Source organism: Nelumbo nucifera, chromosome 7, assembly GCF_055504915.1.
Source record: "Nelumbo nucifera cultivar China Antique chromosome 7, China Antique-T2T, whole genome shotgun sequence".
NCBI classification, from domain to species: domain Eukaryota; kingdom Viridiplantae; phylum Streptophyta; class Magnoliopsida; order Proteales; family Nelumbonaceae; genus Nelumbo; species Nelumbo nucifera.
Window position 1 is genome coordinate 46658190 of NC_142655.1, and position 25875 is coordinate 46684064.

Consider the following 25875-nt stretch of genomic DNA (forward strand, 5'->3'; position numbering starts at 1 on the left):
AATGGAAGGCGATTCTAAATTTGACAATTTGTTAGATTTGGGATTAGCAAGAGAGTTGGGATTTGGACATGTGCCCATGCAATTATGCTAATACAACGGTTCCCGTTCTCCCGGAGTCTGTCTACACGAGTCCACAGGTCCGATTCAATAGAATCTTTTGAACCGTCCAATCCATCCAAATCACATTCAGTTTGGATGGGTTTGGGGGATGGGTTAACCGCGTTGTGTGGCCCCTTGAAAAAAAAAATTATATTAAAAAAAAAAGTTTCATTGATTCCCCACCTATATTATTGGTTCCTACCGTTTGAAATAGGGGAAAATTAATGATACTAGAGAAGCTTTGACCAATCAAAGCACCATTTTGATTAATAGCACCAGCTTGATCACCTCTTTTATGATCTCAATTGATTAGTGGTAAATTTCGGACGCTATATCTTTCAATCCTTTGACTGCGTTTGGTTGCAATGCAAATAAATTTGCACTGATACAAAACTGTGACAATGAAAATGATTTGAGTGTAAATTTTAACCTATTTTTATTTTAAATTTTAACTTATTTTGTTTGATTGTAGTACATATGAAGTATATTAAGCCATGAAGCAGAATAAAATAAAATCCAAAATTAAACAAGAATTAACATTTGTTACATTTGCAGTCCCAAGCCTTGGGAACAATAAGCGTCTGGTGGGGAATGTATCAAAATACAGAGAGATCACATCTCAGCGTACATTGGAAACATCTCCCAATTGTCAGTGGGAGATATTCTCAATACACGGTTGGATATGCTATGGGGCATTTGTGGGGTGCCCTCAGTGGGACACAGATGTGAATTCCAAAATACAAGAGTATCAAAGTTTTGATAAAATAAAACTAAAAAACCAATAAAAAATTACAAGATAGGGCAAACCATAAATTTTCATTAAAAGATCAAAATTCCTGAAACCATTTTCGGGCCTGCCAATACGATATGATAATTTCGCATTGAAATGTTACCTTGGTTCCAAATCCTTTTGTTCTTTTTGTTTTCAGGAAACCAAGCTCCACTCTCTAAGAAATTACAAACAGAAAGATGCACTCAGAAGCCTCACCAAGTTCCAAACAATTGTTTGATGCATTGCACGGTTGCACCATCGCATGTTCAAGTGCGTCTAACAGAGAAGACAAATTCCTAGGAAATAGGTTTCATATTTCTCTATTCTTGGATATGAAAGCCTGCTGCTTTAAGATTTGATGTATTTAAGAACAATTAAAAATATCCTCAAACTTCTCAGACGACATAGCGATAAGTGACATATCTTCCTGCAGTCTCACTTGGCCGGATGATCTTCACAACTTGCCCACGCTTCAATCCATAATATCTAGCTATTGGGTCACCGATTTGAATCCGAGGAAGCTGAAACCAACCAATCATGAAAAGAAAATGCAATGAGCATCAGAACTTGGACAAAATTTGAGTCTTCAGGTATACAGAATGGGAAGAAAATGAAAATTGTATCCATAACGGGATTCCCAACATCAAGAATAACTATCATAATCCTAAATTATAAATTCAGAATCACCTCATCTCGACCACATAATAGAGAAGCTGCAAAAGCTTAATCTACAGAAGTGGCCTTCGAAATTTACAATTTCTTTTTTGCGTAAAGAAGAATTTTACAAAAGTGCAAACCAAAGAAATTTGAAAGGAAAAAAATGTTTTCATCAGGACCACCACCACGCATAAATATTTGACATATGCACCTTCTGCCCATGGTTTATATGAAGTTTGATCAATCTGTCAATAGCTTATAATACACGAATTGAATGGACACCCCACAAGCCACAGGCATGGGTCTTCATCTCAAGAATAAGCATGGTTTACATAAAGGCACAAATAACAGTCATTACAGCATGGAAGGTATAATTGATCACTCCAAACTTTGTAACATCCTAAGCAAAAATACTCATTACAGTATAGAAGCTGTAATCGCTATTACTCTTTGTTGGAGGTCGACTTGTTAGGTACAAGGTTCAAAATTCCGATATCACCATATCTATTGGGAGCTCTCCAATACCCAAAATAAGGGGTGTTTCAGATTTTGAGCACTTTCAGGAGGTATGCCTAAAACCAACTCCCTGAAGCAATGTTGAAAAAAAACTAAAAAAAAAGCTATCAAGTATCGAAACACCCTCATAACGGGTGCATATATACTTTGTACCTTGACTAGGAATATTTTAGTCTTTTCATATCATATTGGTTTTTTTTTGATAAATGAAGAATTTATTAGAGAAAGAAATCAGGAGCAACTTTTACAGAAGACACTTGGAGAGGCACGAGCTGCAACCTCTCCAACCCACCAAATACTAAAACAGATTACAGCTGAGCCCAATACAAATGTTCCCCCGTTGCCCCTTGCTTGGCTAAACAGTCAGCCATAGCATTAGCAGATCTCCCTACCCATTGTATTCTAACATACAAGTTTCTCGTCAAGCATTTGAATATTTTAAGTTCATTTCTGAAGCACCAAACTGCACTCTCTGGATACTGTAACCACCCCACAACCACCTTAGAATCACCTTCTATTAGTAGCTGCTCCACTCCTATCTGTACAGCAAACTGTACCCCTTGTAGTGCAGCTTATAGTTCTGCCCTCGTGGAGTCCCCCTCACTTAATGGGCCTGAAAATAGAAGAGCCACAGAACCACTTTCACCCAATGCCTTCACAGGTAATTAAAAGAAAACTGCTGAAATAACTCTGAAGATTTTAGCCACTATAGCCCTATACAGGATACAGTCCTATGTTAGCCTTGTTCATATCATATTGTTTTATTCTATGTTAGATTGCTGTGCCCTAGTTTAAATGCCCCCAATATAATCATTATATTTATTTTTCACAGAATTCCCATGTGTAACCCTTTTAATAGTCACTCAGGGGACCACAAATTTTGTTTTCTTTTTTTTCCTATGAAAATCTATTTTAATCTCTTCGTAAGTTGTAACCCTAATACCTCTCCCTTTCCCCTTTCTCTTGTCTCTCCATTCTACCTCCCCCCTCCCACCAGTCGCTCCTATTGGTTTGGTTTCGTTGTAGAAGAACTAGTCATGGTGATTTATCAAAAAAAAAGCAATTAGTCATGGTGTTCAAATAGTTTCAAGGCAATGTCAAAGCATCGACATCCTCTCCAACAAACATTTCAGTTTCACAAAAATGGGTTTTTCATCTTCAGTTCATCCATTGTCTATGAACCCAGTAATGGGTTCACCTAGTTACATTGACCCTCACTATCCAAGGACGAGAATCTTTGAAAGAATGCTTATAGCTTTTGTGTGATTGTTCTGGAACTAATCATGTCAATCAAAGCCTTTTGCTCCAAGAAAGAGTAGCTCTTGATGTCAATAGCTAGGCCACTATTGAGTGACTTGAAGACGGTTCTGGAAATGGTGGATTACTAACTTGCAGTCCATTTCAAAAGAGAGGAAACTGTGGTGATGGCTTCCATGTCAGCACTTCACTTTGCCCTTGCTAACAACCAAGCGTTAGGCCTACAATGAGAGACGGGATGTCCTCCTTTGTTGCCCTTGCTGAAGACTCAAGCAGATCATGGCCTAAGATCAAAGAGGAACACAGTCCCAACTAAGATGACCTCAAGTCCCTTATGGAATCCTCCCCCTCATGGCTTCGTCAAGCTGATCCAATTAGAGTGGGAGATTCCCTTAGGACTGAGGTAATGGTGGCCTTGGGAGGGGTGAAAAGAGATAGGCAGTAGGGACCTGAATATCAGTAAGCTGGTCATAGAAGGAGATTCTGAGATAGTAGTGGGCTGGTTAAAGGAAGACAAGATTGGTCTCTGTAACTACAGCAATGAGAAGAGAAAGTATAAATGGTTGACAAAGGACATTGATATAAAATGTTTTTGGGTAAAGAAAAGTGCCAATTCCTTCACCAATGGACTAGCTAGGCAAGGGGTTCATAGGGATTCTATTTTCTGGGCTCATTTGTAACTATTTTCTCTTCTTTTAGATGTATTTCTGATCCCTTGGGGAGTAAAGATATTTTATCTCCCCTCCTTTGTATTTTAACCTCTTTTATTAATGAAATGCTTCCTGTTATTGATAAAAAAAAGGTCAAAGAACACTGTATATTCTGCATTTGCCTTTCCACAGCTAAAACCTAAAAAGGAACTTGGGAAAAAGCAAAAGAAGCACAATACAGACTGGTTGGGAATCTTATCTTTTTGTTTATTAATTTTGTAGTTTGATTCATAAACCAAAAAAAAAATCTGAGCTCCCATGGATTTTTTTCATGGAAGACAAGAATACCATATTTCCATTCCTCATAATTTTGAAGATAATTTATCAGTGTCTGTGGTTCCCCTCACCAATAATTTTAAATGATGAGCTCTCTCCTAAATCAGTGTTTGTGATTTCTTCTTCAAAGAAAATATTAGATATCATATTTTAAAACTCTAAATCATGATTCTAATTAATTAAAATGGAACCCATGGTTTGATCTTTGAGGTGTTCAAAGGAGTGGCCTCTTGTCATATCCATACAATTGACTTGAAGGATCTGGAATTGCAGTGGTGGTGTGGGCTAGAGTGAACATGGTTCATGGTGGAAGAAATCAGAGCACAAGATGGCAAATGTGAGAGAGAGAGAGAGAGAGATTGGGAGGACTGTTAACACAACCGATGGGAGAGGGAGGTAGAGAAGAGAGAGGAGAGATGATGAAAATAAACTCCCAAAAATAGAAAAGATGAAAAACAAAATTTGTAGTGACTGCTTGAGCACTCCACACATGGGAGTGCTGGTGAATGTGTAATGATGAAGTGGAGGTGTGCAATTGGTCACACAGCCCACTAACAGCCATTAGCATTTAGCTAATCCAGACTCCTCATTACAGTATGAAAGGTGTAGTCGCTACAACTCTTTGTTGGAGGTCAACTTATTAGGGACATTTTAGTTTACAAGAAGTTGCACTCAAGAAATTCCAAGTCCTTTTAAAATTAAGAAGAAAATCAGCTCTAATGTATTCAATGTGGAGGATTTACCATTGTATCATGGTGATGCCACCAACATGGACCAGCTTGTAGCCCACTTACCACCATCCCTCACTTCCCAAGAAGAGATTGAAGATGTTATTGATGATCAGATTGTTTCAACAAAACAAGGCAGATACCACAAGTTTCTTGTCAAATGGAAAGGTCATCCTCACTCGGATTGCACTTGGGTCACTACCAATGAGTTCCACTGCCTAAGTTGTGATATGCATCATGTATGAGAGGTACCTTTCTTTTTACTCGACGGTCAAGTTTTTCCGAGCTGAGGAGAGATGATGGGAATCAACTTAAGGCATATTAAAAGGGAACTAAAGCTGTACCTATGCTTATTTGGCATCATTACAATGACAACGAGCCCACATGGGAGTTGGGTTAGTGGTGGAATCAATTTGAGAAGATCGTAGAATCTTCAATCCACCTTAAGATGCTTTTTGTGGTCAAGATGGATGATGGACAGGGCTTATTTGGCTTTCTTACATCTCTAGACAGCAAGGGTATTTTTGTAATTTTATTGTTTGGGTGGTTATGTTTGGTGAAAGGTCTTAGCTTAACAATTTCCCCTTGTTTGGCCTTATGTTTGTAATTATTTGGGGATGTGTTTAGTCTAATCTAACTTCTTGTTAAGCGTTAGGGCTCATTTAGAGAACATTTTTGTAATAAGAAAGCTTCTTATTAAGCTTGCAAGGCTCTTTTCTTCTCTTCTTTATTTTATTAGCTATTTGTTTCTGTGCTACACATCTAAACCTACGTTTAGTTGCAAGAATAGTGCTGAATGACATAGATCATGCATCATTAACATGCCAAGTCATCCGAAGTATATAGCAGCATAGCATTAGCGCAACACAATAGAAATGGATAAACATTGGATGATTATTTATCAACTGCCTACACAGGACTCCACTCCTATTGCCGATACAAATATTTAGAGTAAAGAAGTAGTTACAATGCAGATCCTATCATTAACTAATTGTGTAATGGCTGCTTGAAAGTACTTCAAGGAACATGAATGGAATTCTCTAACAGGAGCTTAATCTATCAAGCTCAAGCTGCAAGAAAATACATATAACATACAACAGAAAATTAAAATGCAAACAGAATATCAAAGAGGAAAATAAAAGTTGGGTGGATTTATTTGATAAAGAATTCTTCAGAAAGGAGTTCTTGGTCACTATTTGTCTCCATTTCCTCCAGAGACGTATTGAATATTAATATCAAAATCTCAAGTTACAAGCATGTTATGTGGTTTTCCTTTCTTTTTTTTTCTCTTTCCTAATCAGTTCTATATTTTTTTTATACGAATATTCTGCAATAATTTTTTAATGCAGAGATTTACAGCAAATTTCTTAGAATCATCCAAGGTTCGAAGTATCAATACTATACACCCTGCATCAGGTATATTATCATATCTTTTGCCCAACGTTTAGAAACCATTTTTTTAATTAAATAACACAAAAATGCCCCCCTTGAAATTATGAAAAAAAAAAGTAAATGCAAGGCTCAAAGTATCAATACACCCCTTCCAGTGTATTAGGGTGTATCGATACTTTGAACCTTGGTCTTATCCCATTATTTGTCTAGAAAGGGTGCATGTGGATAAGCTTTTTGAAGGAACTCCTTAGCACTTTAATGTTAAATGAAACAGGAGGGAACGAAATTAAACATATAATAATTTCTTCCTAAAGAAGAAAAAAAAACAACTTTCAGAAAAGATGAATCCCCTACTCCCCTACTATGTGTACAATGGACTAAAACGCTTACCCCTACTTCTAGGATTGCAATAATTATTCCTATTAAATGATATTTTTATCCACCCAAATATTCACATATGGACATTGGGAGGGTTGTCCTAGAAAATTGTAACCTTACAGCCGATGCAATAAAGAAGATATCACTTATTCATCAAAAAAAGAAGATAACAATCACTCACTTTCTATTAAAGATTAAATACCACAATTCCATAAAACTAACCTGTGTTTCTTTTAAAGTATACCGTTCGAGCAAAGTCTTCTTTTCTTCACTCGTCAGCACTTGATGCTCAGGTACAAGAACATGCTCTTTAATGTTGACCAAGAGCTCTGCCTCCTACAGAAAAGTTGTCAATGTGCACAGCCATCACTACTACATTGTAATCACATACTAACCATTACAAAGTGTCGTACTTTTCTTTTTTTGAGATCAATACAAAGTCGTACTTTGTTGGTTTCATTTCCCTTTCTTAAACAAATAAATAACAAGCAGGTACCCATTAACAGGCTGCACAGACTATAATAGCCAATGTGTGTGATGCAAATGCAAAACTTTTCCTTTTCTTTTTTTTTTATCAGCCTTGTCCTTTTTCTGAACCATCAATTTTTGCACCTGATTTCCCAAATTAATCTGATATTAGATCAGCTACACAATAAGGATTACATGGCCTGATCATCAAGGAGAGAAACAAGTGCTTGCATCTACATATATTGTTACAATGTCACTACTATAGTTCTTAAGATTCATCCCCATAGAATAATCAATAATGCAAAGTTAACCAGACTTCATTAGCAGTTCAGTACCAATTTCATCTGTATAATTTCGTAGAAAGATACAATACCTGAAAAACTTCCAAATGAAACTTAGCAGCTATTTCGTTAATACATGTCTTGGCAAAGGCAGTCAAGTTCTGCTGAACAACTAATATTGCTCTGAAAACATTCTCTGATTTCATCCTGTTGGTGTAGGTCTTCATAGTTTTAACACCAACCTTTTGCTCCTCCGGAAAGAAAACAAATATCTGATCCAAGGAGGGAAAAAGAACAATAAAACAAGTAAAAATAAATAAAAAGCCATCAAGCAAAAATCATGAATTTTATTAAATAGTTTGAAAGAATGGTATAGATGAACAATTGTGCCAGGCACCTATTTTGTTGGTAATCCTTGCTACCTACCACTTGTATTGTATTCTTTGCTTTTTACAAATAGTTCTCCAAGTAAACAACTCCCCTAAACAATTGTTCCCAATTAACCCCTTGTCTTGACAAGGACATGCTATTGGAGCCCAGCAATAGAAAGTTGAATGATAACTCAGCAGTTTGGCTGGAAAGGGAAATAGAGATTGGGGAGATCAGAGAAGCTTTGAAAAGGATTGAAGGAGACAAAGCTCTGGGGCCTGATGGGTTTAACTTTAGTTCCATTAAGGCTGGCTGGAGTTTCTTGGAGAAGGATTTTGTTCAAATGATCAAGGAATTCTGCAACACAAAAAATCTGGACAAAAGGCTGAATGCCAGCTTTATCTCTTTGATTCAAAAGAAGGATGCGGCTGTGAATATTAAAGATTTCAGACCTATCAGCTTAATAAGCAGCCCTCATAAGCTTCTGGCTAAGGTGCTATCACAGAGGCTGAAATCAGTTCAGCATGAAATAGTGGGTGAAACAGAGATGGCCTTCGTGCAAGGGAGGCAAATTCTAAATAGGGTGCTGGTGGCTAGTGAATGTATTGGCTCTAGGCCGACAAGCGGGAGGCCAGTCTGGTTTATTGACATTGAGAAGGCGTATGACCACGTGGAATGGGGTTTCCTGGAGGAGAGGCAGCATTTGATGGGCTTTGGGGAGAAATGGAGGAGTTGGGTGTATGCTTGTGTATCTTAAGTGTCCTTTTCTCTTCTTCTTAATGGAGTTCCATCAGAATTCTTTCAGGCATCTAGAGGCTTACGACAGGGAAATCCAATTTCCCATTTGCTTTTTGTTCTGGTTATGGAGGTGCTAAACTTACTTATGGTGAAGGGTGTTCAACTGGGTTGGATTGAAGGATTTAGAGTAGGTTTGGAGGGGGCCTGCATCTCCCATTTGCAGTACGCGGATGACACTCTCTTTTTTATAGATGCCTCAATGGACCAGGTGCTGAGTTTAAGGGCCATATTGGCAAATTTTGAGAGTTTAACAGGTCTGAAAATTAATCTATCCAAGAGTCTTCTAATTGAAGTAGGGGAAGTAGAGAGGGAGGTGCTGGATCAATGTTCTACAGTGTTGGAGTGCCGGTTAGGGGAGTTACCTTTCAACTATTTGGGTCTCCCGATGGGAACCAAGATTTCTGAAGCAGAGGTATGGAGGCCAGTGCTAGAAAGGGTGGAAAGAAGACTAGAGAAGTGGAAAGCAAAATACTTGTCCTTTGGGGGTAGAATAACTCTCTTCAAGCTTACCAATATATTATTTGTTGCTCCTAAATATTCCAAGGAAGGTGGCCGAAAAGATTGAAATACTTCAGAGAGATTTCCTTTGGGAAGGAGTTGGGGGTCAAAACAAGTTCCATTTGGTGAATTGGGATAAGGTTTGTACACCAAAAGGAAAAGGGGGACTGGGGTTTAGAAGGGTGAGAAAGTTTAATAGGGCTTTTTTCTGGTAAGTGGCTATGGAAGTTTGGGCTGGATAGAGAAAAGGATTCTTCATGGAGGAGGGTGGTAGTCGGGAAATATGGGGTAGTGAGGTTTGGATGGGAATCAAGGGAAGTTTCGAATTCCTATGGGGTGAGTATGTGGAAGGGGATAATGAATTTTAATAGAGAGTTATTTATCAAAAAAAAATTAATAGAGAGTTCAAAGCTTTGGTCAGTTTTAAGGTGGGGGAGGGGTCAAGAGTGAGATTCTGGGAAGATGAATGGTGTGGGCTTGGGAAGCTGAGGGAGGTATGTCCAAGACTTTACAGGCTCTCTGAGTAGCAGGTTAGGTGGATCAATGTTTTGAGATGAGGAGAGATCAATGAATGCGGAGCCCAAAGTTTAGGAGGCCATTGAGAGATCAGGAAATTGAAGAATGTCTACTGCTGTTAGAAAATCTGCAACAGACTGAAACTTCTGCTTCTGATAGAGGACTATGGTGGAAAGAATGCAAAAATGGAATTTTTACTGTGAAATCCTTTTACATGGCACTGATAAGGGAGCAGACGATTGCTGATCGATCAGGTGGAAGGAGTGTGGGGGAATCCTATCCCCCCCCCCCTAGAGTGGAAGCTTTTGCATGGTTAGTGTCGTTGGACAGCATCTTAACCTCAGACCACCTGAAGAATAGAGGTTTTCGCGTGGCAACTTTTTGTTATCTTTGCTGTTCAGATGAGGAAACAGTTTCCCACCTGTTCTACACGTGCAAGATGGCTCATATCATATGGAGTTTTTTCTATTTTCTATTTGGGATGAACTTATTTCAGCCTTCGACTACAACAGAGTTTTTCTCCTCTTAGCCAAGATTTAATGGAAGCAAGAAAGCAAAGATCGTGTGGAGCTGCAACCCTTTTGCAGTCTATTGGGTCTTACGGAATGAGAGAAATAGAAGATTATTTGAGAACAAACAGAACATTGGAGGTCTTTTAGTCTTGATTGTGAATTTGGTGTCAGATTGGATTCTGGTGCATCCAGACTTCCTTCAGACTAGCAGAACAGAGTTAGAGGAGAATTTTTGGAATTTTCTTGAGTTACAGACTTGTTATTTTGACCAGTTCTTTATCTCTTGATTTATCTATTGTAATGTAATCGGCATTTGTGCTAGGATGTGGCTGGGTGTTATCATAACACCCCCTGGGTTGTACGAATCTTTTTTTATTTTAATGAAATCTTTTATTCTGACTCTTCAAAAAAAAAAAAAAAAAAGTTGCAATCATTTCCACAGCCAGTTTTCTATCTTCCCTAATAAGAATTCCATATTTCCAAATCCCCAGTGTGTTGTTATTCCAGAAAAACCAACACCACTTCTGAGTATCCCTCGAAAGAAATTCAAGAATATTTAAGGAAAGAGAAAGGAGCAAGGAAGCCTTGCTAGAAATAATAACCTTAAGAGTGGCACAATGGGAAAAATGTTTGAAACTGTTTTCAGACTTTAAGGTTGAAGATTTTTTTAGGGCATGGGCTTTTATTGCTGCTTCATCGTCTAGAAGACAGAAACCCGCTGAGACGTGATCATACCCATTATGCAGCTGGAAGAAACTGAATTTATGGGAGTTGTTTGGGTAATCCAGGTTCCTCAGGCATTGGGGGGTAATTAGGGATGAGGAAGGAAACATTGTAGCCTTATACTCCAGGCCTGCTGAACAAGGTGATATGGCAAGAGCAGAACTATTAGCTGCAGTATACGGGGTCGAGAAGGCAAAGGAGTTGGCATTGATAGCCTAGTCATTGAGGGTGATCCGAGAACTGTTGTGAAATGGCTGAAGAAAGGGGAGAGGGTATGGCACCTAAGGAATGATTTCAGGCGATTTAAATGGTTATCAAAGGATATGACAATCAGAGTTAAGTGGGTGAGAAGAACTGCCAACAGCTTGGAAGATGGTTTAGCTAAGCAAGGGGTACAAAGAACTCAATTGTATTGGGCTCAATTGTAATATCTAGGTTGAGTCAGCTTTCCTATAGCTGTGTTTTTATAACTTTTCACAACCTCTTGTTGTATCAATGCCTGTTTTTATTAATGAAATCAATTCCGTGTTTCTGATAAAAAAAATAACATCTCCCAAAAACTCCCCCAATTCCTGAATTTCCACGATTGCCCAACCTTCAACATCAAAGTTCATATTAATGAAGGTGTGTCTAGGAGGTGACTGAAGTTTAATCATCAGTTACCTAAATGTAATGTATCAACAATAATTTGCCAATTTCCTATGATGCCATCAGTGGATTAGTGATCAAAAATAGGCCTAGATATTGCCCAATGTACCACCCTCACCATAATAGTTTCACTCATTGTTTCTTTAGATAAGCTTTTGTCTGTAAAGATTCTTTTCTTTTTTTTTTCTTGATAAATGAGTAAGCATTTTATTAATCCAGTAAATAAGAGTTACAGGCAACCCAAGGAGAGGCACAAGATGCGACCTTTCCTTTATGATTGATCACAGCATTAGAAAATCAGTTGAGCATAATAAAAAGGTAGCTCAAAATAAAGAATCCCGAGAGACCCCCTGTTTAGCAAGTGAATCAGTCATCGAGTTTGCTGATCTTCCTACCCACTGGACTCTAATTGTCATATTTCCCGTCAGCCATTTGACTTTTTTAAGGAGATTTCTATAGCCCCAAATCAGAGTCCGGATTCAGCAACCATCCCATCACACCACCAAAGAGTCCCTTCAATAAGCAAATGCTCTACTCCTAGCTGGTTTGCAAGCTGGATTCCTTGTACAGCAGCAAGCAATTCAGCCCTTATAGAATCTCCCAGACCCACAGGACCTGAATATAAGGATATGATAATGCTACCTTTATTTCTCAGAACTCCTATACCCAAAGGTCCAGGGCTACCTCTGCTACTCCCATCGAAATTCAGCTTAAAAAACTACTCCCCAGGTATCCATTGTACCAAAAGTCTGTTCTTCCTTGTAGAAGTATTAGCCTCTGCTAACCAACTTCTCCAAAGGTCATCAAAGGAATAGCTATCAAACAGGTTTGAAGTTTTCAGCCACTGAATTGCCCTTGGCAAAACATAGTCCTTAACGTCTGATACGCTTCTTTCCTTTTCAGAAAAGATTCTGGTGTTCCTTTCTTCCCAAACAGCCCACAAGATTGCTGCTCTGATACACTTCCACATAATTCTCCCTCTTTTTGTCAGTAAAGAGTCTCGCATGTCATTTCCCAAGGTGTCTATAGAATTGCTGCTTTAGTGCCCCAATTTAAGATTCCCAGTTTGATGATTGTTTGCCATGGTAACCAGGAACGTGGAGCAGATGTAAGTCTAGATATAACAGAATGATTTCAATCAAATCAAAGAACCATGCGACGAAAAACAAGCTAGTGAAGAAAATTACGGGTGGCAATTAGGCATGTTTGGTTTTTGATTGAATTTTAACCCATTAATGTCCCATTTAAATAAAAAACCCAACCCAAACCTGCTTTGACCCAACCATCCTGCACAACCCATTAACCTTGTTACAATTTTAGTTTTATAAAAATATGGCTTAAATTTTAAAAGCACCTTCTAGTCACCTTTCTTGTATTTTCTTTTTCTCCTCTTGATAATTCTTTTATTACCAGAAAAAAGTTTAAACTGACTTATTAACTTATCAAGATCCAAGACTTGCCTAATAGTAAGAATGGATGTCTTTCATATAGGTGTTTTGGATTCAAATCACATTGTCTATATATTTCCCATTTAATATATTTTCTTAAATATTTTCCATCTGTCCTTGATTTTATCATATTTTATAAGATATCTTCCTCTTGGAGGCATCTAACATGAGTTAAATCTCTACCCGTCCTCTCTCATCTTTGCTAGTTTCAAAATATCTCAAGCCTCTCCTAAAACCAAAATACCAAGAAATCCCAATGCCAGACAAATAAGCAAAAGGGGAGATAGGTTTTGGCATTTACTTAACAGAAAGGAATAGAGAAAAGGGTAAGAAATAGTCTTTTAGGGATCTATCCCCCGCCAAATGTTTTTCCAATTTTTTTTTGTTATATTCCCAAAAAGAATATTGTTCTTTTAAGATAGGTAACAGAAAGTATTTCATTAAATAAACAAGAATATACAGAAAGTGATACAACCAGGGAATGAATACCCCTTAAAGCATATGTAACAACAAAGACCAATACAATCACTTCCTACCCAACCCTTACCCACAGGATCAGGTTAACACTTGCTCCTTAAAACAGCAGAGCCCAAAAAGGATATTGTACCAAATATGACAAAAAGAGGGGAAGCAAAACTTAAATAGCTTTCATTTTGCTTAATGACTTTCTTTGATCTGAAAAAGATAAACCCAGGTTTGGTTTACACCAAGGTTCAAAATATTGATACAGGCCGATACACCAGTAGGGGCGTATCAGCTTGTATTGAGGCTCGCTTGTCCCTTTTTTTTAATTTTTTTTTAATCTGGTTCAGAGGGGTTGGTTTAAGGCCCATCTACCCCCTGAACCATGGTCTGACCCAAACCACCCCCTATAGGGGCGTATCGGGAAACCTCCAATACAATACGGCCCAATATGTATTGAAATTTTGAACCCTGGTTTATACAAAACCCAGTAAGTTGAAACAACCCATTGACTTGGTCAAAAACCACAAAACCAGATGGTCAACCCAATGAATTTTGAACTGTTCATGGATCAATGGTTTAGACCAGTCGACGCTCAATTGACTGCTTAAATTTTGAGAGAGAGAGTTACCTGTCAGTAGAGATGTCAATGGATAAGGTTCAGTATGAGTTTGGCTCAATCCAATGTAACTCCAACCCTAACCCTAACCTCACCTGCTCAAAACAGATGGAATCGCCAACCTGACCCAACCTGTTCCACATATTGTATACCTATATTCAACTAAGGCTATCTATATAAATGTTTGCATTGCTGCAGTGCCGGTGGGTCAGATTTGGCATGGACCCACCTCAACCCAAACCCGATTTCAAACCGAATTAAGGCTGACCTGACCCTAGCCCAATAGGATCAGGCCAATGTGGGTTTACCACTTACACAACATACTGACATCATAACCTGTGAGGGCAACTTCCAACCTGAGATGACCTACTATTCTAATCTTTTTTTATCAGCAACACAAAAATTGATTCATTAATTTTAAAATGAAGATATACAACAAGAAGTTGTGGGCAAGGATAACAAGCCCAAGAAGAACTATCACAATATTTACAAAACATCCCAAAACATGGGTTGTCTTTGAATTCTTGTTTAGCTAAACCATTAGCCGTACTGTTTGCAGATCTCCTAATCCATTTTATTTGGATCATCATGTCTTTAGATATCTGTTTGAAGTGCCTGAACTCATTCCTTAGCTGCCATATTACTCCTTTCCCCTTTTTCAGCCAACCCACAACCATTTTTGAATCACCTTCAATAATCAGCCTGTCAATCCCCATTTCTTTAGCTTTCTCTACTCCATACACTGCTGCCACCAGTTCTGATCTCACCACATCTCCATGCTGAACAGGGACTGAATACATGGTTAGGATGTTTCCATTTTCTTCCCTGATTACCCCACCGATAACCAATGGTCCAGGATTGCCCATGCAGCTACCATCAAAGTTTAATTTCTTCCATCTAGCACATAGAGGTGACCAGGCCTCATGTACTTTTTGTCCTCTAGAGGAGTGAGCTATCAGTCCCCACGAGCTGAAGATACCTTCAACCTTAAAGTCAGCAAAGAGCTTTAAAGTTTTCACCCAATGTGCCACCTTAAGGTTATAACTTCTATCACGGCTCCCTTACTCCTTTCTTTGTCTTCAAAGATTCTTAAGTTCCTTTCTTCCCAAATTGTCCAAACTACTACTGCTCTAGCCTCTAGTGCATCTCCCCTTAACCTGCCTCTTCTTTTAGAGCAACTAAAAATATGAGAGCAAAACAATCCTTCCAGACTATCAGGAGGAAGCCATCTGCAACCAAAAAGATACAAAAAACACTCTAAAATAGAGATAGCAAAAGGATAGGATATTAAAAAATGAAGCGCCAGCTTGGGGACAAGCACCAATTTGGTCGTTTCCTGAAGCAATTCACGAGTATTAATGGAGCCATGATATACTTCCCAACAGAAAGCATCGACTTTTGGAGGAAAAGGCAGAGGCCAAATCTCCTTAACAGGGAAAGAAGGAAAAGGGGAGGTGGCTACAAGAGAATTCAGAAATGACTTGCAAGAAAAAAGCCCTTATTTGATTAAGGGCCCACACTCTGGAATCTAAACCACCATCCCCAAGACCACTGAATTCAACAGGCCAAGCAGAGCAGAAACACTGGAATTTTCCAATTCTCTAAGGTTTCTAGTAAAGCCTAGGTTCCAATTCAGACCTGAATGGGATAAGGATGAGTTGATAAAATGACACACAGGTTTTCCTTTAAAACTAGAGAGATCAAAGAGAGAAGGAAAGACCTCAGATAAGGGGGAACCCCAACCCTCAAGCAGCCCGCATCCCGCCCATTGTTTGACAGCCCACGGATACTTGATATATAACTCTAGTCCACAACTTTACATTTTCTTTAGGGAATCTCCAGAGCCATTTTCTCAACAAAGCCATATTTTTCAACTTAACATTTCCAATGCCTAGTCCCCCTCCCTCCTTCAATTGTACCACCTTGTCCCATCTAACCAAGTGTTCTTTCTTCCCTTCCCCAGGCTCCTAAAGGAACTCTCTCATAACCTTTTCAATTCTCTTTAGCACTGCTTGGGGCATCCTAAAAACCGGCAAGTAGTACACTGGGAGATTTGCTAGAGTGAACTTGATTAATATAATTCTCCCTCCCATTGAGATATAATTCCTTTTCAAGCTTGCTAGCCTTCTCTCAAACCTTTCCATTACTGGGGTGCAAAAACCAACTGATCTAGGATTGCCACCAAGGGGCAATCCTAAATAACACAGAGGCCAATTCCCCTTCTCACAACCTAACAAATCTATCTTTGTTCTCAAATCACCATCTTCCAAGTTGATACCAACCAATAAACTTTTAGACCAGTTGATTTTCAAATTGGAAATCCTCTCAAAGAGCTTAACTACTAACTTCATATTTTCTACCCCTTCCCTGCCTTCCCCATCACAAAAAACCATAATATCATCTACAGACTACAAGTAGGAGACCAAAACTCTATCTCTTCCTACTACCCAACCCTTAAACAGCTGCATGGAGTTTTTTTTTTTTTTTGTAAAAGGTAAGGTAATTTATTCATTCAAAGAAACATTACAATAGAGCCCAGGCCATTAAAGGCTGCCTAGGACCACCTCAGATTACAATCTCATCCAAGACTGAGAACAAAACAACAGACGCAAATTTTGAAGTTTAAATTCCTCCACCACCGACACCCAAGACAATAACTTGCCCACAGCTCTCTGCACTATCTCATCTAGACTTTTAGTTTTACCATGAAAAATTCTGTTATTTCTCTCAGTCCAAATAGCCCAAATAACAGCTGCCAGAATGGTGTTCCAAACCAATTTTCCTTTCTTGCTGCATGGAGTTACCATTAGAGATCAGCTTACATAAGACCTCAGCTACTAGTGTAAAGAGAAAGGGAGAGAGCGGATCACCTTGTCTAAGACCTCGAAGCCCCTCAATGAAATCATCTGCTGGCCCATTAACTATAACAAAGAAGTGGTTTGTTTGCAAACAACCTCTGACTCATTTACACCATAATACCCCAAAGCTACACCTCGTCATAATATTAATCAAGAAATCCTAGTCCATTAAATCATAAGCTTTCTCCAAGTCCAACTTGATTGTTATTCCCTTCTTCTTTAACCTTTTCTAAGCCTCCACACATTCATTTGCAATTAAGAGGGGAGTACCTTTTTTAAGTCTTGGAGATAGTACCTTGGCAATTATCTTATAGATACAAATCACTAGGCTTATAGGTCAAGGTAACCCAGGACCTTCTGGAATAGGAGGAGTCTTGAGAGATAAGGACAGTAACATCTTAGCCTTATTTCTGGCTCAGTGGGTTTGGGAGACTCTAATAGGGCTGAACTGTTAGCAGCCTTACAAGGTATTCAAACTGCACATCAACTTGGGGTGGAAAACCTAATACTTGAAGGAGATTCTAAAGTTGTTGTGGGATGGCTGACAGATTCAGATTCAGCGGTTGGGTGCTACAGGGACCTGATAAAGAAAGCTAAGTGGTTAACTAGAAATATGAATATCAACCTACACTGGGTGGGAAGGTCGGATACTGCGTTGGCTGATTGTCTTGCCAAACAAGGGGTCAATAGGGAAATTTGTACTGGGCTGTTTTGTAATTTTTCGCCACTGTTGTCTGTGTAATTTTCTTGTACTTTTCTTTTAAGGAGAGGTTGCACCTTGTGCCTCTCCTTGGGATGCCTGTACTATCTATAATTTGATTAATAATAAAATCACAATTCAATAACAAAAAAAATCACTAGGCTTATAGGTCTGAAATCCCCTGCCTGGGTGGCATCTTTCTTATTTGGGATCAAGGCTAAGAAAGGTTGAATTCATCCCCAGGCTGATTACACCCCTTCTATGGAATTCCTAAAAACTTTAATCAACTCATCTTTAATTATCTAACAGCAATCTTGATAGAAAGCCATTGTGAATCCATCAAGCTTGGGAGCCTTAGATCTATCCATAGACAAAACTGCTTCCTTAATTTCAACCTCCTCAAACCTTTTCTCCAAAATCTCCACTTGATTTTCTCCCAAACAATCCCATTCAAGCCCATCCAATGGACACCTCTCATTGATTGGCCTGCGATATATTGATCTGAAATGGTCTACAAAGCAATTTCACCTTCATCTGTTATTTCAATCCCCCCCCACCAATAAAGATGAGATTGAGCTCTTCCTTTTTCTACCATTTGCTATAGCATGGAAAATTTTGTGTTTCCATCCCCTTCCTTAATTCACCTCTCCCTAGACTTCTGCTTTCAGCTGATCTCCTCTCTCAATAAAGCAACCTCTAGCTCTTTTCCGTATCATGATCATCTAGTACACTCAGCATCTCCTTCCTATCAATCTCCTCAATTTGTGAAATTAGGATGGCCCAAACCTAACTTTGTTCCATTCTTTAATTTCTCCTTTCAAGATTTGCAGCTTTTTCAGAAACTTCTGACCTTCCCAAATAGGTTTTGGAACTTGGGTGTCCCACCAATCCTTACCTTTTCCTTGAATTCCTGATGGGTAAGCCACTATATTTGGATGGCCAACATTTCCACCGATCAATGTTGTCAAAATCTTATGATTTGTGATACAATTCGAATCTTATGTCCAAATCCTTTCTACAAAAATCTTATGATTTTTGTTTTAATCCTACGATTTATACAATTCAAATAAATTCAATTAAGAATTAGTTCCCTACTTTGTTATGCTTTTGTTTATATTTAGTTTTGTCATGGGAGATTTTTTAAGCCCTTACTTGAAAATGATTTATTTACGCTATTTAAGACTAGAAATTGAATTTATTTTACTTCATATGTAGCATAAAAAGCCATTGCGTGTGGATTTGTTTGACTTACATGAGAATTATTCCCACGATGATCCATGGAGGAGTTGGGCTTGGGAAGCAGTGGCTTCTACTATAGTTGCCAAGGCCTAGGCAACAAGGCACCCTTGGAGGCTCACCTCGCCTAATCGCCAAGCAGTTTTGTACAATGTATATGAAATACTGTTATATTCTTGGTTTTTTGAGATTATAATTAAAATAGACATTATTGAACTAAAATATTCATTTTGTGTGTTTATATACTAATTTCATTTTATTATTTTCTTATTTGTTAGGGTTTAATCAACACAGGCATTGCTAAATGCTGTGTCGAACACTCAAAGACTTCAAAACCTGAACCAATAAGTAAGGATGAACTTAAAATTTTGTCTAATCAATAAAAAGGTGGAAGCCTGCCTCAAAGACTTCCACCTTTTTTCTTTTCTTCCTTTCCTATAACAAAAATAAGTGTTCAGCCCCTATATTTTTTGAACTTTCTTTTTCTTTCTTCTTTTTCTTCTCATGAATATGTTGACTTCCTATGTTTTGACATGAAGCTTATACTTTTCTTATGAATAATTATTAAGGAAATATGGTTATGGTACCTAGCAAACTACGATATATGTTTTTTACTTAAAAAAATCCATGTCTTGTAAAATTAGGTATGGATGAGGATCTTTAAGCTCAGGAAAAGTCTTTCAATTAGGATTTAAACCTAGAGCTACAACTATCAGCTATGGCTCACTCCCCTAACTGTTTGCTGTCAAAAGTACCCCAAGAAAAAGCCATGTTCAACCTGCAGATATCAACCCTTGCTTCAACCCCAACGAAAAAGAAATCCTCTAAAACCCCGCCTCATTTGTTCGATTTCAACAGCCCCTATTCTCTACGCATTCAATAAATACTAATATCCAGTCCCACTTTATCCTGAATCGTCTAAAGACTTACCTATCCTTTTTCTTCTAATTTATCTTAAGCAGAATAATCTTCGCTTTAGAACTTCACGAAGAACCGTATATAAATATTAAAACTTGGACAAAATCTGGGCAAAAGAACATATGAAAATAAAGAGGTAAAAACCCAAACCTGATCGGAGGAATCGTTTCGCTTGGCTTTGTTGATTACAAGGTCCTCCCTCTTAACGTTCTCCCCATATTTAGAGACGAATTGGGATCTCGTCATGTTAAGTTCAAAGTCTCCAACCAAATAACCACGATCCTTGAGCATTTGTATCACGGTTCGCCGGATTCGAAAAAGCCTTGTGATCTCATCTTCGCTTGAAGACATCTTTGTACTTGTTTTACGAACGAGGGCGAAAGTGAGCGAGCAGTTCCGATTATCGACACCTAAAAACACAAGCGACGTGAGGAGGCTTTAGAAGTTGCGCCCAACAAGTTTAAGTATCAAAGCATCAATATGCGTATCGACTATGTGTCGCATGTATCACACAGTGTCAACGCGATACAAGATGATACAGTCGATACCTCCGGAGGGTTTCGACAAAGGACTAACAATTCAAAGGAAACTGAGAGTGTTTTCTTCCTTTTTCTTCTCCGGCTAGCTGTTGCAACTCTTTTGGGTTTAGACTCTGGAGCTTCTAACAGTACTAATTGGGGATATCTAACCTACGAATACATTTAGATTTAAGCTTCACGAAAGAGAAAGATACGCGGCCAGCACAGCAATATTTTTGGCTCCTACCCGTTGAAGAAGAGCTTTCGACCGCCTCTTGATTTTCATATCTATACCTAATCTTAACCCCTGAACCCCTAAGGGTGCGTTTGGAAACAATGCAAATGGAGCCTAAATCTGGTTCAGGGTAAATTTGCACTCTAGTTCACTTTTGCCTATATTTGGCAATATTACATTTATGCATTGATGCATATTTACATTGAAAATAAGATGTAAAAGTACATCAATAAAAAAGAAGTAAATTTGCATTCAAGTTGATTTTTGATAAAAAAAAAAGCATATACTTTATTGGAATTCATGTTTACATCCATTACAACTTAAAGTCTGACAAGAAAGGTAAATTTGTCAATGCAAAAACAACCTAATTTTGCAATTTATATGAACCATTTTACACTCTACATATTTGCATTTGTTTCCAAACGCAGCCTAAATAATAACTTATCAAAAAAAAAAACTAAAAACTAAACCCCAAAATGTAAGCCACCCGATATCTATTCAAAGAGTCCATATCCACTGCACAATCCTTAAGGCTATGTTTGGTTTGAAGAAAAAGATAGGAAAAGGAAGGGAAAGACAGAAAAACCAATATAAGGTTTGTAAAGGTTTCCTTACCTTTCCCTTCCTTTCCTTATATTTTCCTTCAAACCAAACATAGCCTAAGAGATTCATGTATATCAAAGAGAGTGTCATGTCACCATTCTCTCAATACTTAAGTTTCACGTGTTCCAGTGGGGGTAAGAGACGATTCAAACATCCACTCCTTCTATTTTTAATATATTAAAATTTTAAAACAAATAAAAAATATGGATTAGGGTTTCTTCATCCTATTTAGTTCAAATAAAAAATAAGAATTTACATAGCTGAAACTAATCAGAGCATCGTCGGCGAGTTGTCATGGTATCAGAGCATCGATCCTATAGTGAGGGCATTCGAGCGGTGATCCTACAGTGATTGGCCATCCGTGCCGAGCCTAGAACGGTCGGTGAGCCCAACCTTACCTCCTCCTATGTTAGTGGTAGCAGCGATCTTGGCGGCGATCTCCTTGGCCGCGTGCTTCTTAGCTTTATCCTTCCAGTCATGGTTGGTTCTCTCTCCGCCTGATGATCAACGACAAATCACCCGAAAACCAGGAGAGATAAATAGAAGTTCGGAGCAGCGATAAAGTTGTGTCGTCTACCTTCGAGAAGTTTGGAGCAGCGATAAAGTCGTGTCGTCTATCTCCGATGTTGGAAGACAGACGCAGCCGGATAGGTGATCACCTCTTCCTCCGCCCTGCGGACGCAGCCAGATCGTGTCGTCTATCTCCGACGTCGGAAGTCGGATGCAACCAGATAGGCGATCACCTCTTCCTCCGCCCTGCGGACGCAGCCGGATAGGCAATCTCCAAAGGACCTCTGCACGTTCAATCTGCTGGGCAAATTTATCGATTTTGTGGAGCATCTACGGAGATCAGCATCAAGATCACGTTCTTGAGTGCAAACGGTTTTTTTGACCAACAAGAGGAACTCAGATTCCTTTGTCGAGATTGCAAACTCGATGTTTGATTCCCGAGATTTTTCACCTCTTCCTCCGCCCTGTGGCACTAAGCTCTTCTGCTCCGAGACGCCATTAGCAGGGACACCCTTCGGTAGATACAACCTTGTCCGATTCAAAAACCTTAGATCCAGTTGGGGAACAACGATTCGATCCTACCCTCACCGAATTGACCACCAGAATGGCTGAAATCCTGCACAGACCAACCTCGACTACAGAGACTCCTGTCGCATAGATTGGCATCAAGTTGGACGGCACCAACTATGCTCTTTGGTCCCAAGTTGTTGAGATGTATATCTCTGGCAAAGACAAATTGGGATATATTAATGGCGAGCTTCCCCAACCTCCTCAGACTGACCCAACCTTTTGAAGGTGGCGCACGGACAACGCTATTGTCAAGGGCAGGTTAATTAACTCCAAGGACGTATCCTTGATCGGTTAACTTTATCTGATTCCCTACGACAAAGATGGTGTGGGATTCTATTGCTACTACCTACTTTGATGGCAGTGATACCTCGCAAGTATATGATCTCCGACGCCGTGTGACCCGCTTGCACCAGTCTGGAGGATCTATTGAAAAATATTATAATGATCTCCAAGGTTTGTGGCGTGAAATTGATTTTCGCCGTCCAAATCCAACGGAGTGTGTTGCAGATATTCAACGGTATAATAATCTTCTTCAAGAAGAGAGTGTATATTTTCTTAGATGGCATTGATGACAAACTTGACAAGATTCGAGCAAATGTACTCCAAATGCACCCGTTTCCCACTATTGAACAATCATACGCACATGTTCGTAGGGAAGCTATCCGGCAAAAGGTCATGATCACTGGTAACAATATTGAAACTTCAGGAGCTGTTTTGGCCTCCAAAAGTGTTAAAACGGGACAACCTACTTCATCCTCAACAGGCTCTCTTTCTTTGAGCAACGGAAAAACTGGTATGTCCTCTAAATCTCGAACATCTTCTGATAAAACTAAGTGTTCTAATTGTGGTAATTCGAAGTATACCCGGGAGAATTGCTTCAAACTACATGGCTACCCCGACTGGTGGCATGAACTCGAAGCCCGGAAATGTCAAGACAAGGCTAAAACTAGTGGTAAGGCCGCGATGGTTACAGCAAAACCCCAACTGTCACTCACACCGCCTGTTGAACTACCACAAGCAGACGTACACCTCTCAGATTCAGGTAAAAATCTTCCCCACAACACTGTTGATAGCAATGCATGGATACTTGACTCGGGGGCTACCGACCACATGACCTGTGATGCCATTGATTTTTCAAAAACTTCACCACCAAGACGAATTACAATTGCTAATGCCAATGGGGCTATATCTCCAGTCATAGGAGCAGGCACTGTGACCTTGTCACCTACAATATCCTTAAAGAACACTTTGTTTGTTCCCTCTCTCTCCCATAAATTACTATCTGTTAGCCAAATTTCCACGGATCTAAATTGTGTTATGCTCATCTATCCTACTTTTTGTCTTCTTCAGGATATTCTCACCAAGGAGATAATTAGGCATGGTACTAGGAGGGGGGGGCTCTACTACATGGATGATCTTAGCATGGGTCGAGCACACCATGCACATCATCAAAGTAATACCAAAGAACAATAGATTTGGATCTGGCATCACCGGTTGGGACATCCATCATTTGGTTACATGAAGCATTTATTTCCGGATTTATTTACAGATATGCAGCCTCGTGATTTTCAATGTGAAACTTGCATCTTACCTAAGAGTCATAGAACTATCTATCCTTTAAGTATGAATAAAAGTAAAGTTCCATTTGCTCTAATTCACTCTGATGTGTGGCGGCCATCCCCGGTAACTACGGTGTCTGGGTTTCGCTGGTTTGTAATCTTTGTTGATGACTGCACTCACATGACATGGTTATATCTAATGAAACATAAAGATGAAGTGTTGATTGTATTTCAATCTTTCCATATGATGGTGAAGACTCAGTTCTCAGCTAAAATTTAGGTTCTCAGGTCTAATAATGGCGGGGAATACATAATCAACAGTTCCAAGATTATTTCTAGATTCATGGACTACTTCATGAGACTTCATGTCCACAGACTTCGCAGCAAAATGGCATTGCTGAGAGAAAGAATCGGCACATACTCAAAACTGCTCATGCTTTGCTACTTGGAGCACATGTACCTAACCGACATTGGGCTGATGCTGTTGCTACTGCTGTGCACCTCCTTAATTGAATGCCATCACGCGTCTTACATTTTAAGACACCATTACAAACTCTTTCATCACATGTCTCTCTGCCATCCGTGTTGATGATTCCACCTCGAGTTTTTGGCTATGTGGCATTCGTACATCTGCATAAAAATCAACGCACAAAACTTGATCCATGAGCAACGCGATGCTTATTTGTGGGATATGCGTTACATCAGAAGGGATACCAATGTTATGATCCCGCCACCCAACGGACCTATGTTACCATGGATGTTACTTTTTTGAAATCCGAAACATTCTACTCTCCTTTTGAAACCAATTCTTCTCTTCAAGGGGAGAGTCAGAGTGTAGAACAGAACTGGTTTCTTCCCGATTGGCTGAATAATAATGATTCAACAAAAAATGCGGTCAATGAAGAACCTTCTACAACTGGTGTAGTTTCAAGAGAGACGTCTACAACATCGGAAACGTCTACATCACCATCGCCACTTCCAGCAGAAGAAATAGAGACCCCAACCTCCATAGTACCCGAAGACCCATCTCCTGAGAATATTCCTGAAGCGAATGACCCTGAGGTAAACTCTCCTACTATGCCTTCAAGCTCTAATGATATGAATACTTCTGCTAGTTACACTTTATCTTTCAGGCACAATCGCGGCAAACCGCCAAATAGATATTCTCCAGATATTGAGGACCGGAGGTCAAAGTATCTAATTGCCAATTATGTATCAACAAAGAGACTCTCCAAACCTCTCAAAGCATTTATGCAAGAATTATCCTCACATCATATTCCCACCAGTGTTCAAGAAGCTCTGACAAACCCGAAATGGACACAGGCCATACAGGAAGAAATGGAGGCACTATTGAAGAACAAAACATGGACTCTTGTTATCTTGCCCGAAGGAAAGAAACCTATAGGGTGTAAGTGGGTATTTTCCATTAAATAAAAAGCAGATGGGTCAATCGAGAGATACAAAGCGAGGCTGGTCGCGAAAGGTTATACTCAAACACATGGCGTAGATTATCAAGAGACCTTCTCACCAGTGGCCAAATTGAATACGGTTAGAGTTTTATTATCTCTTGCAGCAAACCTTGATTGGCCGCTACACCAGTTCGACGTAAAGAATGCTTTCCTCCATGGTGACCTTGAAGAGGAGGTGTACATGGACATCCCACTTGGTTATACAGCAAATTCCAAGACCAAAGTTGTGTGTAAACTACAACGAGCACTATATGGACTGAAACAATCACCGCGAGCATGGTTTGGGTGGTTTAGTCTTGCGATGAAGAAACATGGCTTTCAACAAAGCAATTCAAACCATACACTATTTGTAAAGCACCAACGAGGGAATGTAACAACCTTAATAATATATGTAGATGACATGATTATCACCAGAAATGATTCAGGAGAAATAGCAACACTTCAAAAGCAATTGGCGACTGAGTTCGAAATGAAGAACTTGGGAGGGCTCAAATATTTTCTAGGAATTGAAGTTGCTAGATCAAAGAGAGGTATATTTCTGTCTCAACGGAAATACACTTTAGATTTACTAT

At 39.1% G+C, this 25875-nt stretch overlaps 1 protein-coding gene across 4 annotated transcripts; it reads right to left on the reverse strand.

Annotated features, from left to right (window-relative positions):
- Window positions 1–896: 896 nt before the first annotated feature.
- Window positions 897–20642, reverse strand: NRPB5 (Eukaryotic rpb5 RNA polymerase subunit family protein). 4 transcript variants are annotated; one of them, XM_010275801.3, is made up of 5 exons: window positions 20388–20642; window positions 19990–20249; window positions 7627–7806; window positions 7008–7121; window positions 897–1392 (listed from the first exon to the last, which is right to left on the reverse strand). In XM_010275801.3, exons 2-5 carry the CDS (start codon window positions 20188–20190, stop codon window positions 1267–1269), a joined length of 621 nt encoding a protein of 206 aa, XP_010274103.1. In that variant the 5' UTR covers window positions 20191–20249; window positions 20388–20642; the 3' UTR covers window positions 897–1266. The 4 variants fall into 4 exon arrangements, with proteins under 4 accessions (XP_010274103.1, XP_010274104.1, XP_019055343.1 ...); XM_010275802.3 differs by having other exon boundaries at window positions 20416–20621; XM_088891680.1 differs by lacking the exon at window positions 897–1392 and adding an exon at window positions 1432–2657 and having other exon boundaries at window positions 20388–20624.
- Window positions 20643–25875: the final 5233 nt, after the last annotated feature.